This window comes from Epinephelus lanceolatus, chromosome 3 (assembly GCF_041903045.1).
Source record: "Epinephelus lanceolatus isolate andai-2023 chromosome 3, ASM4190304v1, whole genome shotgun sequence".
Classification (NCBI taxonomy): Eukaryota; Metazoa; Chordata; class Actinopteri; order Perciformes; family Serranidae; genus Epinephelus; species Epinephelus lanceolatus.
The window spans coordinates 6,324,666-6,342,402 of NC_135736.1; the positions used below are offsets into that span (position 1 = coordinate 6,324,666).

The 17,737-nt window shown below is 41.2% G+C and overlaps 1 protein-coding gene across 4 annotated transcripts in view; it reads left to right on the forward strand.

Annotated features, from left to right (window-relative positions):
• Window positions 1–17,737, forward strand: part of rptor (regulatory associated protein of MTOR, complex 1) — a 272,436-nt gene that overhangs the window by 177,897 nt on the left and 76,802 nt on the right. For all 4 annotated transcript variants that reach the window (XM_078163746.1, XM_078163744.1, XM_078163741.1 and 1 more), the window contains exons 13-17: window positions 2,081–2,164; window positions 4,001–4,111; window positions 5,525–5,599; window positions 5,791–5,856; window positions 11,472–11,663. In XM_078163746.1, coding sequence (XP_078019872.1) covers window positions 2,081–2,164; window positions 4,001–4,111; window positions 5,525–5,599; window positions 5,791–5,856; window positions 11,472–11,663 — 528 coding nt within the window. The remainder of the gene's footprint in view (window positions 1–2,080; window positions 2,165–4,000; window positions 4,112–5,524; window positions 5,600–5,790; window positions 5,857–11,471; window positions 11,664–17,737) is intronic.

The following is a 17,737-nucleotide window of genomic DNA, read 5'->3' on the forward strand; positions in this document are numbered from 1 at the left end:
AAATTTGTTTGGGACGCTTTAATTGGGGCGAAATCTGGCTAAAAAGCTTGCTGTGTGCATCAGCTGTTGAGTTACAGCAGTTGGATATTTCTCCCCTCCCTCTCCCTCATCCTCCCACCACCACCACCATCCCGTGGGGTTGTACAGTTGTGGTATAGTATTATATCACAGCGTAGTAGTGGTGTGCCACTGTCCGTGTTGAATGGTAATTTCCTGCTGACTCAGCGTGCTGCGAGCCACAGCCCGTCCATACAGCAGTTCTGTCGGGACCTGTTAAAAGCCAAGGAAAAGGCAGACTGATTGGGGAGCCATGGATGGTGTGTGAAGGCATGCGTGTGTGTGTGTGTGTGTGTGTGTGTGTGTGTGTGTGTGTGTGTGTGTGTGCTGTTGATGTGGACTTTAAAGTGAGAGAGGAAGTAAAGCAGCAATAGCCTTTAAGATTACGCAACATTATGCAGCTCTACACCGTGAGGGCAAAGTAATCTCAAGGCTCCTTCATGATCTCTGATGTAACGGATGGACACATAAACAGGTTTTATACCCTTTTAAGCACACAGTTGCATAAGAATGAAGTTAAAAGACTTGCATATTCTTGGAGGATTTACGATTTGATGCCAAAATATAATCTGGCTCCATCTGAAAGATGCAATGAGCGACAAGAAATGGGCAACAGAGAGTCCTCCATCAATAATGCTCTTTAATGAAATGAGCAGAGGGAGGACAACAGAGCTCAGGGATGAGAGATGCGCTGCAGTGTTGTCTTGACAACAGCCATTTCATCCAGGAAGGATTAACAGATTTTGCAGAGGGATTACAACGTCTCTTAAATTCCGATGTTACAGTAACAGCAGCACATTCACACACATTTGGCATTAGGCGTCAGTGATGTGATTAAGGCATGCATGTGCATCATCTAATACCATGACGGCATGTCTCACAGCTCTTAACACACAGCGTGATGATGCAAAGTGCTTACTCACTGCACTAAAGGAGATTGCAGTCAAGGTGTTAAGCAAATTAGGAACAGAGACAAATATGCGCGTACACACATTCATACGCATTTTAATTCAGCAGCATTGCTCAGGGATTATCAGCCCTGCTATGAAGAAATGGTGCATGTGCTGTCAGTTATTTTAATCATGTGCTTAAAATGTGCTTACGTGTGTGTGACTGCGGAACATATTAACATCATCTGTGCCAGATCAGTTTGAAAAGATGTGTCTAAGAGAAGGGGATTTTTTTAAGCTTGGATCAGGAGGCGATGAGATTATATTCTTGCTTGTTGGCTTTTCTTATTCTTCCTGAGCACACACCTACGTCACACACACTCACACACAGAAATGTCCATATTCCCACGCTCTTCCTTGGAGCTGGAGGTAACCCTGGGCCGGTGTTCCCCCAGCCTCCTTCTGTTCATGTGGTCACGCTCAGCAGGGTAAAGTCACGGAGAACACTATTAATACAAAAGGTGTTGGTGGAAATGTGCGTGTGTTTGTGGACCTGGGTTCCTCCATATGTTTGTTCCCACACACACTGTGGGACAGTCACATGGGCGTGGACCAGTGTCGAGCCCTCACACAGACTCTGTGCTGCACTGAGCTTAATGCTGCATGAACTACACATGCATATGCATTTTTAGCACATACCATATGCCTCCTTAAAATAGTTCTCCATGGCCAAACCTGCTACATCGTGATGCCGTTTGGCACCACTGTCAGCACGTAAAGAGAAAACGTACACACACACTCTCGGGTATTGTCCTAAACCTGCATCCTCTTAAGAGGCCAAGTGAAATGGCAGCCAAGAGGACGCACCCAGTCGCCCACACATGTATGCTTGCACGCATTCACACACACACACACACACACACACACACACACACACTCACAGAACAAACAAGAGCGACCTGGTGCCAGTAGTGGTGGGAGAGCCACCTGTCTCACTCCACCTCCTCATCCTCTCTACCGTTTCTCCTGCTGTCCTTCCGGCTCCTCCACCTCCTCCTCTTCATCCTTTAATCTCAGACTTCCTCTTGGATTGGAGGCCACACAGTTGACCTCTGACCTCTGCTCTGTTTCAGGTCCTCCTTAGCCAGGTGCATCGGCTACGAGCCCTAGACTTGCTGGGACGGTTTCTGGATCTGGGTCCCTGGGCTGTCAGTCTGGTACGTTAAGAGCTTGACTTTCACAGAGTTTAAATGCAAACCTCTTTCTTTAGTACACTGTAGAGGTTAAAGGTCCAGTGTTTAGGATGTAGCAGCATTTATCGGTGAGGTTGCAGATTACAACCAAGTATAACTTCTCCTGTGTGCTAAGTGTGTAAGAGAGTTACGGTGGCCAACACAAAAACGTGACAATGCAAATGACCTTATCTAAAGCCAATTTTTGATTTGTCCATTCTGGGCCACTGTAGAAACATGGTGGTGCAACTGGAATAGGACCTACTCTGCATGAAGATTTGAATGTTTCATTGTAGAGCCCAGTTCACACCAAATATTTGCAACAAGACAAAACCGTTTTAGAACATTGCAGGGAAAAGCTGCAGCGGTGTGAACTGGCAGGTCTCAGCGTGACTCAAATTGGCTGATGGTCTCACCTGCACTCAGCTTGTCAAGTCACCAGCAGCTGGTTTGAGAACATAACACACGTCACCTGGCCAAGTCAGTTCAAGTCACCACAGCCCACCATCATGGCAGAGTTTGAGTCCATTTCATGTATATTCCATATGTCTCCGTCCTCACGGTGCATTGGTGTCGGACTGTGGGTCACTGCTGCTGCTAGCCATATGTGCATATGTCACACACACATACTCACTGACTAATTAATCAGTGCTGGGTATTTGAATTATTGCAGTGTATTTAATATGCATATGATAAGTTTGAAGCTCAGGTCTTTTGTTTATGTTTTCACTGTTTCAGGGATGCAACTAGCAAGTATCCCACCATCCTCATACATATTTTAAGAAGCAACAAATTATATTCAGCTACAAAATGATCCTGAAAAGCTAGAACAGAAGCACAGAGGGTTGTTGCTATGGAGATGCAGGTCTAAAGAACATTGTAGATTGACACATTGTAAGTAGTTGCAAGTTTCAGCTCGTCTCATAGCGAATCTTTGGTCTGAACTCAGCCAGGTAACAAAAACGCAGCGCTTCTCTTTTTAAAGTGATTGTAAACTGATGAAAACCTAGTTCTGAATATTATACGCCATTTTTGCCAATAGTTCCCCCTAAATCCTTCACACATGACCTTTCAACAAACAATGGGTTAGCTAGTGAGCTTTTAAAATGTAAAGTTATGTAGATGTACTCTTTAATTTTGCACAGGAGCTGAGCTAATGTAGAATGGTTGTTTCCTTGCTCCAGCTCCGTACTGAGCAGACAGACATGAGAAGTATCAATTTTCTCTTAAAAAGAACTTGAAAAAAAGTATTTCTTAAAAATACTTTTTTTACGACCCAATAAGAAATGCTGTGTATTTACTATGATTGATAGGTGACTCTCAGCTAGCGAGCAGACAGTCTTAACTTGGAAGGAAAAATTTCACTACAGCTGACTGCTAACCTGGCAAGCCAGAAAAATACCACTGGTCTTCATTTCCTTTCATTACTTCAAAGAAACACAGTAACACTGTTTTCAAAATATTGAATAGTTTATTCAGTTTGACATAATCACTGGGACAGTTCCAGCCCTCATGGCCATCACTCACACTCCAACTCGGTATGGTAGTATATTGAACACCCCAAAAGACAAATTCATCTTATTAATGACATTTGAATTTAAGTCAAAATTTCAATTCTCATCCCAGCTCCTCCTCCTCCTCCTCCTCCTCCTCCTCTTAATTCCATTCCTTTGTACATGTTTACATTTCAGACCACAGGTGTGTGTTGGTGGTCATACTTGGACAGACACATTCAACAGCAAAGCATGGACTGTAACTGCAATATCAATACTGCTTTATAAACACCAGCGCTCTGTCTTTGTGTGTGTGTGTGTGTTTCAGGCCCTGTCAGTGGGAATCTTTCCGTATGTGTTAAAGCTGCTCCAGAGCTCAGCCAGAGAGCTGCGGCCTCTGCTGGTTTTCATCTGGGCTAAAATCCTCGCTGTGGACAGTGTAAGTTATGTAAAACACTCACGAACATTAAACTCATGCTGCATCATCTTTTCTTAACACTTATTATATTAAGGTTTTTAATCAGCTTTTTTTTACGTCACAGGCTTTTTGTTGATATATGAATTCTGTCTGCTGCATGTGTTGAGGAACACGAGGAATGAAAGAAACAGAAATGAAAAAGAGAAGATGTTTTAGAGTCAGATGTCTTTAGTGTAAGGGCATGCACAATGATGTTATGGGCCTAAATATGCTATATGGCCAAAAGTCAGTGGATACTATTGATGGTGTTCAGGTGTTTCAGCCACACCTATTGCTTTAAGTGCATACAGTCTAGCACATAGCCATGAGCTCTTCAGAGACAAAAGTGGAATTCAGTAAAGAGCTCAGTGAATTTATTGTGGTACTGTGATAGGATGAGTCAGTTTATAAAATTTCTGCCCCGGTTAGCTGTAAGTGCTATTACTGTGAAGCTGAAGCAACAGGATAGAAGCAACAACAGCTCAGCCACAAAGTGGTAGATCACACAATCTCACAGAGCTGGGACAACGAGTGCTGAGGCACGTAAACATTTCCTATCATCTGTTGCAACACTCTTTACAGAGCTCCAAAGTACGTCTAAAAGCAGCATCCTTCTATGACCAAGCAGCTGCACACAAGTTCCACATCACAATGCGCAATGCCAGGTGTCGGAGCCTTGGCTAGATGTTTGAAGTAATTAATCATGCTTCACTAAGTGGAAGTCTGATAGCTGAATTTGGTTTTGGCAGATGCCTTAAGAACGCCAACTGACCTCACAAATGCTCTTTTGGTTGATTGAGCACAAATTCTCAGGAACACACTCCAAATCTTATGGAAAGCCCTCACAGAAGAGTGGCTGCTGTCATAGCAACAAAGGGGAGTCGGTTGGTTGGTTGGTTGATTGGTTTGTTGGTTGGCTGGCTGGCTGGTTGGTCGGTTGGTTGTTGGCTGCTTTGATTTAACAGTCTGAAATTGGTGAAACTGCTACAGTTTTATCAGTGCAAGTGTTTTTGTTTTTGCGTGATAAATCATCTCTTTTTTCACAAACACTGTTTGTCAAACGCTTTTTAAGAAAAACAGAAAACAGTGTTCTTCCACACACCTTTTTGGTAATATTTCAGTCAAACAGTGACTTTGATCTAGACCAGTGAGCTTGACTGCAAGTTATGTTTCATTTTTACAGCAGACAGACGCACACGCCTACGCAGGAAATTTTCAATAAAACACTTGTGGTTTTTTGGGTAGTGCCGCGGGAGAAATGGACATACTCCCAATGACAGGACTGTTGTTAATGCTGTATGAGTAGAAGGTCACCTTAAGCAACATCTGCAATGAAGTGAAACCTCCTCTTCCTCTTTGTCTCCCTTTCTCTCTCTCTGCTCTCTGTCTCTGCAGTCATGTCAAGCTGACCTGGTTAAAGACAATGGACACAAGTACTTCCTGTCAGTGTTGGCTGACAGTTACATGCCAGTGAGTATCCACCCGTCTCTTTTGTGAAGAAAGTGACCCATGTGAATATAGAGGAATACATCTCTTCTTTTCTACTTGTTTTGACGCTGAGCTTATTACTTTACTGAAAGGAGCTTGAGAATGTGACAGAAAACCTTCAGACAGCATTAAGATGTTGACATAAGATCTCAGAGTTCCTTTCTTTCTTACAGGCTGAGCATCGAACCATGGCTGTCTTCATATTGGCCGTTATCGTCAACAGCTACAACACAGGACAGGTGTGTGTGGGAGCATGTTTGGTTATGTGTGTATTTCCGCACTGCTGTCCATTTGCTTGCTAGAAGCCCAAAGGGAGAACGTACCGTATTATTCATTTACTTCCCTCACCAGAACCTCAACAAGTTCTTTTGGGGCCAGCCGTCACTTTGAGAGATTACTCTATCGCCCATTGTGTATTTCCGGGAGATATTGGTTATGTGACAGTTTTGTCACCAGCAGTCACCTCTATAATTTCCGTCTCCGTCCCAGCCACCTCCATGGTGACACTTTATCACCGCAAGTGTCACATCGGCCTGTTCCCTGGCCCCAGGTATTCAATCCCAGAAGCCTTTTGTACCTGATGCTGATCAAACATCCAAGGGTGGGATGCTAGGATGATGTAGCTTGTCATTTCAAGTAGTACACACAAACTAGCAACACACTGAAATATTCCACCATCACTCCCTTTTGCTTCCCCTCTCCTGCTCTCTGCAGTGATTTTTCTGTCTGGTTGTGAATGTTATTTGACATATTTTTTCTTCATTACCTTACAGTACTTCTCTCTCTCAACATTATATAAATGTGACAAATCAGAAAAGCTATATGTGCTCTGAGGCTCAGAAACACCCATTCTTCTTCCATTCCACTGTTCCTAAATGCTCCTACCTCTCTCACAGGCCTGTAAATAATAGATGCTCTCGAACATTACAGAGAGACTCTCTGCCTGCTCCACATCTCCATTATTTATCCCTCTTACTTTCAACAACAGCGCTCATTACTGCAGTATCGCTGTTGCGAACATGTCACCAAGCACTGGCGTCTTAATATTCCAGCTCTTGGGGTTCAACTGGGAGGCTCTATCAGAGCTGAGGGAACGAAGCACGAGCGATCTGAGGCATATGAAAAAGGAGACGGCATCATGTTGCTGCTGATAAGAGATTTGTTGTTGCAATGCCTCAATCTGCAGGAGACAGAGAAGGATTCTGAGCACACTAAACAGGTCCATTTGTTGCAGTATACGTGGGGATGAGGTGATACAATAAAGGCTTTTATCTTCACTGGAAATATCAGGGTGCTGACGCATGGCGTGTTATTGTCACAAAAAATAACACATGTACCATACCTTTTTCAAATGTCTTTATTTCAGCAAATGCTGAAGAAACAACTAAGACGTCTTTTCAGTTTTTAAGTGTATTTTCTTATATTTTAGTAATTCTTGTCCTTGTTGTCTGATCTGCTCCATTTAGTTTATGGTTTGCTGTTAATGAAAACTTAACAATTCCCTCTATGTTTACCTTGTGTCTACATAAATTCAAGATACAAGTACATTTACACAGCTCTTGTGTCATACTCACCAATCTGCTGCTCTGTCTAACAGAAATCTGTTTTCATTCAGTCCAGTCTGTTCCTCTTTGCAGATTTGTTGATCAGTGTTAAGATACTGTCAATTAAAGTGAACATCCCTTGGGGGTGTTTTAACATTAATAGATTATTTACCACACCACCCTACCACATATTCAGTTTTGTCTTTTTTAGCATGATAGGGAATCTTTAGGGGGAGATGACAGTACAACAGTGTGTGCGGCAAAGAAGTTGTTTACATCATCTGAAAACAGCAAACCTGAAGATTAATTTGAGATGCACCTCCACACTGTCTGTCAAGTTTTTCTAGTCACCAATCTGTAATAAACATTGTGTTTTAGTTAGGTACCTATTCAAACTTTAGAGTTTAGAATTTTAGAGTGTATAGGGGCTAGAACTAGGGCTGCCCCCAACTAAGAATTTTCCTAGTCAACCAATAGTCATCAGAGAATAGTATCAATAACATTGTTAACACTGTGCTACATTACAGAGAAATACTAAAACGTACTAATGAACCTTAGTTAATAAGTGCACGTCACATGGACATGTAGCTACTTTTATGTTTCAGAGTATTTGTCATGTTCGTAGTCAACGAATGATGGGCAAATGCTTGCCTGCAGAGTTAACATATCACCTTGGGTTCACCCTTCACCTTCTCAAAATGATCCCACAATTAAGATTTTCTGCCCAACATGTTGTAATCTAGACTGTGTAATAACTGCAGGTACCAGCCCTGTAAATTAAAGTCACTCCGTGGTGACTGCTGAGTGTGGCCACTTCCTGTGTGTATCCTTTCAAATTAAAGTCCCACATGGTCCAGTCATAAAGGTTTTGATTAATTTAGAAAAGGTGCAGCTCCTAATACAGTTCCATCGTTGTTTTTTTTGTTGGTTTTTTTCTGCAACTAAGCATCCATTGAAATCTTGCCGACTAATGACCTTTCTGGTCGACTAACATTTGGTCGATTATTAGGGGGCAGCCCTCCTTACAACATTATGATGGAAGTTTATGATGGCTATTCCCATGCTCTGTCTTGTAACACAGATTTGGTGCAAAATTTAAGCATTTTTGACCACTTGAGAATTGTAAATGGTCCAAGATCCCTCCAAAACACCACATTAAGACACCAAGACCTTGAGGAACACAATGAAAAAATCCTTGCTGTGGTTTGTTATCAAAAACATTTGACATTTGGAGATTTCTCTGAGATTTGCATTTTGTTTTTTGTTTATTTGATTGGATGGCGAGCACTTCTTGTTCTGGAAACTGCTGAGAAAACCCATAATTGACAACATACATGTGAAAGCCATGCATCTTCTGAATGCTTGATGTGTGCAGTTTGTGGCTTTAAAGTTTCATGAGGCTGTGATTATCCTAGAGGTCACTATCGGTCATTTCATACAGTGATGTCCTTTTTTTTTTTTTTAAATGGCTTCCCCACAGTGAAATGGCTACTATGGGGGTTAACATTATTACACATGAATAAAATTGGGCTCATGGGATCCACTAAAGTTGTTTTTACACAGACATGGCACTATAGGGTCGCTACTAAGTCCCTTTTTTATGCCACTTTTGCATTTTTACACAAAACCAAATGACTACGGCATCATTCCACTCCAGTGTGTGATTTTAGACAGCATGGCAATATTGTGGGATCAAAAGAGGTATGAGGGGCATGACATGAAACACAACAGTGTTGGCCTCTATTGTTACATATAACATACCCATTAGCAGCACTTTCTAAACAATAACAATTGCATTAACATGGCAAAAAAAAAATCATTTACTGTCTGTGTTATATGGCTGCTGATCTCCTCCTCTGCTCAGAGGGTAAGGAGCTCCCAGACCTCAATGTTTTCCCAATTTGTAGACATTTCTGGCTGCTGTTCTTCTTTGAGTTAGCCGCCAACTGCTATCAGATACTTTTAAAATCTCCTGCAGTTGGTTGTTCACCTAACACGTTTTCAAAATGTCACACCCCTGCTGCCTATGATCTAGTCCTGCTGGCTGTCCTGTTTCTACTGCATGGGACAAGGCATAAAGTGGGTATGTCTGTAAAGAGGAGACTCGTGGGCACCCTTAGAATGGAAATGACTTAAGTTAAAAAACATAGTAAAACTCAATACTTGCTGCACATTGTTTTCCAGTTAAAGACTTGCACTAGTTTGAGAACATATTCCTTTTCTTCCCTGGTATGTTTGTAATGTGAAACTTCTACAGGAAGTTTTGAATTTTATTAAACTGAAAAAATAGCAAGGCAGAACAGACTGGAATTAGGTGCCTTTCAAAACATCCAAGGTCACTTTACAAAGCATAGAAATAAAACCAAATGCCAACAGGTAAAAAAAACAGACAGATCAAGAGACTTGAATTGGACAGACACGTATAAGAGCTGAGATAAAAACAGCAATACTGGAGAGTTAAAAGGGAAACACAGGGTACAGTGAGTGTTACAGTGGATAAGCCAGTTTGAACAGGGGAGTTTTGAGGTGGGATTTGAGTGATGTTATGCTGTCAGACTGTTGAACGTGTGTGGGTAGGGAATTCTAGAGCCGGGGGGCAACGCAGCTGGAAGCCCTAACACCCATGGTGCTGAGGTATGAGGTGGGTATGGTCAGAGATATAAGTGGACGGATTTGTTTTAGAGGGCTTTGAAGGTGAGCAGAAGGTTTTTGTCATCAATTCAGTATTGACATATGCACTAAGTTTTATGTTTGATTGACGGTAGACATTGAACACAGGGATAAAAAAGTGGAAGTGATCAGAATTTAAAAGTGAATCAAAACAGTATTTCTGTTAAAATAGAAAGTGAAAGTAATGGAGAGGTGAGTACAACATAACTGTAGCTGTACTAATGCAAACAATGCAGTTGAAATGAACATTACATTGTTTTTACCATGAGTCATTGTAGTATAGGTAATTCCAACTGGGCCTGTCCTTTCTTTTTATGCCTTTGCGCCAGTGATAGTCATGGCAGGAGGCATTATGTTTTCGAGTTGTCCGTCTGTCCGTCCGTCCATTCATCCCATTCCTATTCCTATGAATGCGATATCTCACAGTTGCTTTAGGAAATGTTTCAAATTTGGCACAAATGCTCAGCTGGACTCAAAGATAAACTGATTCCGTTTTGGTGGTCAAAGGTTAAGGTCATTGTGACCTTGCATATATCTCATTCTTGGGAATGTGATATATTAACACCTTCAGGGAATTTCTTCAAATTTGGCACAAATATTCATTCACTAATTCCGACAAAATTTCACACAAATGGTTAAAAGGATAAAATAATGAAATGATGAAATTTTATGTCCAAAAGGTCAAAGGTCAACTTCACTTTGACATCATTATCTGCAAAAACAATGTTCTGGCCATAACTCAATGTCATAGCTCAGAAAGAGAAAGAGAGACATTTGCTCAAATATTGAATTGGTGAGACAAAGCTTGGGTGTCCTCCATGAAACTGTGCTGATTATATAGATCTTCTGTGCTGCTGGGGGAAAGATGTATGTGAAGCATCAACGACAGGTTTGCGGAGGCATATAACCGCAAGTTGGTAGTTCTAGTTTTAATGCTTGACACACACACATTACCTTTTTCTTTCTCTTTTCACAAAGATCAGCATTCTTTACAGCCAATAAAGTGCTGTCTATGTGTGACCTCATTAAAAGGAGAAACATGGCTGAAAACAGGAAAAGCAGAGTACTTGTTAATGCTCTGCACAAAGTGATTCAATCAAAAAGAAAGTTTGAAAAGCATTTGGAATAGAGGATACCAGCTCTTCCATCGCTCTGGAGACGGCCTCAAACCTTGATGGACCAATTACCGTCTGTTCACAAAAAAAGACTTAAAGAGAGCTGAAGGGGTTCAAAGGAATACGTCATACCACAGCACATCTTTTTGTCCATCTCACAGTGTGAGGTTACAGGTTAGTGGTGATTAACTGGCTAATGAGGCACAAATCTGCTCCCAGTCTGTACTGCTCCGGAAGGTTGAGACTGATGTATGATGCACATACTGTCATTTTATTAAAAATGGAAAACAGGCAGGTCAGTGTTGTCTACCACAGAACAAAGTTTCTGAATGTGTTTAATGGCTGGTGACTCACAGGAAATTCGATCTTATACAAATGGCCTTTCTACTCTTATTACTTCATACGTCACAGTCCTTGAAGTCTAATTACATTTCTTGGATGTACGTAGGTATCACACCTTTTAAATTTTAAAGTAAAAACTCATGATTCTGCATCACTCCTCCTCCTCTCATTCCCCCCCCCCAGGAGGCCTGTCTACAGGGCAACCTAATAGCCAACTGCCTGGAGCAGCTGTCAGACCCTCACCCTCTGCTGCGCCAGTGGGTGGCCATTTGCCTGGGCCGCATCTGGCAGAACTTTGACCCGGCGCGCTGGTGTGGAGTTCGAGACAGTGCTCACGAGAAGCTCTACACCCTGCTGTCAGATCCCATCCCCGAGGTGAGAGGTTAATACCAGACTTCAGGTACATTTGAAAGAGTATGAGGAGATGTTTTTGATCATTTTCCAAGTCCCGCATCCCAAAAAAACCAATTGAAGAAGCAATAATATCCTGCTTTGCAAGTGATTACATCACATATAATTATCTAAGATAAGTTATCTTATCAAGCGCCATATACATGCAAGTGTTTTAGTTGTTTCAAGACGAGGTGTTGTGATTTTTCTCAGCAAGCTTTTAGCTAAAGCTGCAGCTGTAAGATGAAAGTAGTTTGCATGGTTGTCACACAAATATTAACATCAACCATCTGTTAAGGAAAGAACACAAACTTGAGACTTTTATTAAAAAATAAAGTTGTTTAGAAATCTTTTTTTTTTCTTTCTTTCCCACTGGTCGCCCCTAACAATCAGTAAAAAGACAATTTTAACTGAATTGGAAAGACAGAAACAACCTCTCAGCATCCCAGTGGCATCATCTACTTTCATTAGACATAGAGATAGCTTTAAAAAACAACCAAACCTCCATTCATTAACACCGCCTATCTACACATGTAACATATACTGAACAGACACAGACATTTTTTTTTGTACCTGTAAATTCACCACCCTTTTTGGCATCAGTTATTTATTTGTATTTTAAATCATAATTTTCTAATAGCTGTTATGTTTACTGGCTTTTTTCATGTAGTCTTTGGTGTTTACTGGCATTACCTGATCTTAAAAAGTCAACAATCAATTTTTGTTTAGTTAGGATGCATTTTTAAAAAAAAACAGTTTTTTATCTTTGTTTGAGAGTTAAACAGTAGGGCTATAATTGAGTCGCTTAGAGGGATACTTTGCTGATTTTTAAGTAGCATTGCATCATACTGTAACATGATAGTATGAGTATGCGTGTTTGAACTATGGTAAACTATCCCTCTAGCAGCACAAAGGGGTAGTTCCTGAGCGCACGAACTGTATGAGCATCTTCAAGCACACTCTGGCCTGTAAAATATACTTTGGCAGCCTCCTTGAAGTGAGGGGGTTGGGGGTCCCAGTCCAGACGGGACCCACCTCCACCTGTCAACGACTATTATGATAAAAATAAGATTTTTTTTATTATTTTTTTTTTTCCCCAAGACATTACAATTACACAGGATGCACATCATGCTATTGTCTGCATTTCAGAACCAAGACTGGCATAAAAATAAAACAAATACTTAAAAAGTCTTTGCTGGTCCATAGTTTTCTAAAGCCTACTTCAGAGACAGTCGGGAAGATAGAGAAGGCATGAGCAAGGTCAAGGTCAACGAGGATCACTGGCCAACCTGATTATAAGGACAGCACTTGACAGGAAGAAAACATTACAGGTGAGGCAGACACCACAGTAGCGGTAGCATCAGATGAAAGAGAGACAGCCATGTGCCCCAACAGTTTCAGCATCAGGTGAGAGAGAGAGCCAGGTGCCCCAACACCTCGCCAGTGGTTGTGACACTTTTGTAACGCTAAAAAGCTCCAACAGTTTAAAATCTTTTCAATAACATAATTCGTGTCCAGTGTTCTGAAGTGTTTTGTTAAATTTCATTTTGTGTTTGAAATGAAAAGTATTCTCGCTATGAAAGATGTTGAAATTTGCCTGCTTTAGAGTCCTGCACAGGTCCCTTTTTTAAAACCTGCACCTACACATACCAGTAAAGCTCCCTACCGGAAATGACCCATTACTCATCATTATGTCTCAGTCAAAGCTGCACCTGCCCACACCTGTTAACAAAAGTCCTGAGACCCGACCCGCACACGTGATTTCACACACACAGGCTACAGTCACTCACATTAAGCTGGGCTCTCTGTTCTTGATCACAAATCCAGCGGAGGAAAAGTCTCTTTCATTGGCTGCGCTTGATGCAGGGATGGCAAAAACATTGCACGTAATCACTGCCAAGGAGGAAACATTTAAGTATGCTCCGCCCGTGACCATAAAACCTCAAAAGAATGCTCCTTGGGTGTCTTGAACTCGACATACGCTGCCACCTTATCCTCTGGCTGCAGAGTTTCATCACTGGAATCCTCCACGTCGGTGACGTATGTGACGACGTGACCAAAGGTTCAACTTGTGTCACTGACTTTCAAAAAAAAAAGGAATTGCTGCTTGATAATGGTGATGTAGATGTCAAAATATTACACATATACTGCACATCTTTTTCATTCGTTTACCCATGGGTACCTGACTCTGTGCTGCAGAAAAGGGGCCGACCTAGGAATGGCTGCCAGGCCTCATGTGTTTGCGTTAAGATGCTCAGCACTCCTGCTTTGATTCATGTATGTGCAGCAGTGCAAGAGGTCTGGGTGAAGTGAAATATTTAGTGGTTTACTGATCTTAACACACAACAAAATCTTATCTTGTATTCCAAACAATATCAGAATTACACTCAAAAAAAAAACAATGGAAAAATGTCAAATAGGAATTCTCTGGTATACACAGATGTTCTGCAGGACTAACCTACAGACTAATGAGATTCAGTTTTGTGAAAGAAAAACACACATGGAGTAGAACTTGACAGGGAATAACAGTTTGGACCCACAGTATTCAAACAGGATGGTCAGCATCTGACTGGGTCGTGTGTGGACCAGAGGGACAGCCAGACAGAGTTTGCCCTGAAGTTCACCCAGACACTTGGTGCCCTCACTCACACACTGTACATATTTCCATGCAGTCGCACACACATGAACACACAAGAACATCTGTTTCCAGCAGTAGTTTCCTCCTTTGCTTAGACAGACAGCTACTTCGGCTGTAGGGTTGAAACTGAGGTCTGCGGGCACATCTGTCAGGACACACAAACACACACACACACACACACACACACACACAGATGCAAAGCACTATGTTTTCAGCTGCAATTCCAGGTTGTTCATTTATTTCACATTAGGCCTGTTGAGAGTGTTTGTGTTATTTAAGGCCACTGAGACTCAGACTGACTGATCATAATTGACTGCATCTAATTATAAAGAAATAAGACACTTACAGATAAATGACTGCATTTTAAAATTCTCCTCTAGTGTTAGATTGAGACATCTCGCATGCTGCAGTGTCTTTGTGTGTGTGTGAGTGTGTGTGTGTGTGTGTGTGTGTGTTCCCTCAGAGGCTCTTGGAGATGAGTGAGGAAGGTGATGAACGGGGACAGAAAGTGAAAGGCGGCACAGAGATCTGTGACTAAGCAGAGTGTTTAATTAAGTTTAAGGAAAAGTCTGAGGGGACACAGCTTAGATGAGGCTGTTGTTCAGTCATAGTTTGCAAGTCACCACAGCACACACACACTTGTATAGAGCACACACATTGTAAAAAGGGAGACATTGACATGTCAACCTCAATGTCACTGAACAGAGAAAAAAGTTATAAAGCTTTTAAAAATGTCATTCTGCCAAGATATGATGTAGATTAAGATGATTGATGATAGATTTGAAATGATCAAATCTTATATCAAATTAATTTTCTTACTCTGAGCGATGTTTAAAGGATCCATTTACATAGATGGTTTTTGAAACCTAAATTACTGATATTTTTATTCTGTCTATGTTTCTGTCTATGTTTCAGTGTTTATGTGGTTTGTAATATATTTATTGTGTCAACACTTTTTATGCTGCTATCTTGGCTGGGTTTGTCTTGTAAATACATTTTAATCTTCATCAGACAGAGAGTATGCCACAGCTGGTATTGGCTGGCACAGTACTGGCAGGACTTTTGTAAGTAGGTTTACAAATTAAGTTTTTAATTTGGATGCATGATATTGGATTCTTTGCAGATATTCAATATGCCAATATATATAAAAACTCATTTGACTGATAACTGATACCAATATTGATAAATTCACTTTTTTTTCCCCACCTAATTTTGGTGATCATCAAGTCTCTTCTGTAGTGGAATTAGTATCATATTTTGCATGCATACTCTTACTGTGATGGCCTACCAGCAGATGGAGACATGAAATACAATACTTTTCAATGTATGTAATATTCATTCAATGTGCAAAATAAGAAAAAGCATGTTGGCCATGTTGATAGCGTAAAGTCTAGTCCCCCCAAATATTCTTTAAGGGATAGTTTGGATAGTCTTAACATTACTAAACACAGGAGCTGCTGGTTTGCCACTGCCTCAGTCAATTACTGTGTTATTGGTTGTTGTCTGTTTTGGTTGTTTTAAAGGATTAGTATTCACCTAAGTCACACAATAACACAAGCAAACTAACTGATCAAAGCAGTGGCAGACCAGCAACTTTTGTGTGCAGTGGCTTTGATGAAAGCATAGATGGGGAACTTAGGCCATTAATGTCAGAAAGAGCTGTCTGCCTTAACACTGATATTGATTTTTCTTAGGTGGTGAAAGTATGTTTTGCTGCTACCACCAGCCACAGCATTGCTTAGCTTCCTTGTCAGTACTCCTGTTTGCTTCTCCAAACTGGGGGCTGACCACCATCTACTGTAGGTAAAACACTGACTGGGCCGAATTCACAAAGAATGAACTGCGGCCGCTGATAGCACTTTGAATTGCACTTCATTTGCACCCACAGTTTGCTCCGTCTTAACGTCCTATTCACAAAGGATATTGCGCTAATGATATACCAGCGCAAACACACCCACAAAGTTTGGCAGCTGAGTGCAGTTTGCCCCTGATTTCCCCCTGATTGCAATAAGCCACACATGGCAAAGTTTAAATGCTGGCTTTGCGCCAAGAACACCGTGGCAGAACAATGGCAGACTTTGTTTGGCAAAGTACTGAATACTGTATACCCTCATGTAGTGATGTCTGCTGGTGAGTCAGTGTAACAGTGTCGGATGGGTTGAGGCTGTGGATTTGACCAAGTTTGACCACTTTATCACTATTCCCTCTCACTTGTAGCTGTTTTTTCGTTATCTTTTGAATTTAATATGAATTATGGAACCGTTTTGGTTCACGTTTGTTTCCCTCGTTTCGTTATTTACTTCACTCAAACTGCGTGTGGCTATTAGCACTGGCGTTAGTGAATTAGACGTTGTTTATCAATGAGGCTCATTTGCATAGAAAGGGGCAATTTTTCCGCCAAATATATGCATATTACGTCATTTAAATACGTGCAAATAACACCGGAGCACCGAGACGCAATCTGCTTGGCAGCGCAGTTAGTGGAGCATTTCACCCTCTGCGCGTGCCACGCAATCCTTTTGTGAATTCAGCCCTGACTGTGTATAAGTAACTCATAAAACCCCACTTCAAAAACTCCAAATTATCCCTTTAATAAGTGAAGGACCAACTGTCTTGTAGAAACACAAAAAAGGGTGCTGACTGAGGCTATAAAAAAAAAAAAAAAAAAGTGGAGTGGGGATTTCTCGCCCACTTCAACTTACAACTTAAGTTGTAACGGAAAAAACTCAGTGTGTTTTATGATGACCCTGATGAAGGCCACAAGCCAAACTGTGTCAGTCTAACAAAACAAGTTGTTCTACATACCACAAGTGTTGCTGGAGTTTTACCTCCTGAGGTAAAAAGGTTGACATGTCACAAAACAGAAGATGTGATCAAAGCTGACAAAGCTTTGAAGAAACGCTGCAGTATTCAAGTCATTCTGCAGGCAGAAGTGTCGGGGGTGTACAGAACCACAGTGTCCTTTGTTGCATATCACCCCTTTATATTTTACCGCATTACAGCTGATAAAACAACTCAGGGTACAGCACACACTAATTATAACACATATATATTTTTTAAGACAAATCAAAGTTCAACCAGAGTTTCTGCTGCTCAGCAGTTAAAAGAAACAAGCACTGATTCAAATTTTATTACGCTCAAAATGACCATTTGATGAGAAAACTAGCATGTATCATGGGGTTGATTGATCACTGTGGTCATTTTTTTAGTGTGTGTAGTACAAGCACAGATAATCAAACATTCCTCACAGATTTGTACTGAGTTGTGTAATCCAACACCACCACTAACTGTGGATTCCAAAAGTACCATCAATTTAAATTAACACATCTCACTGTTGATGACAGAATTAAATGAAGGCTGTTGGCAGACTGTCTGAGTGAAGTTGGCAGATTAAGATGCTTTCCAGTATTACAGTCGTGTG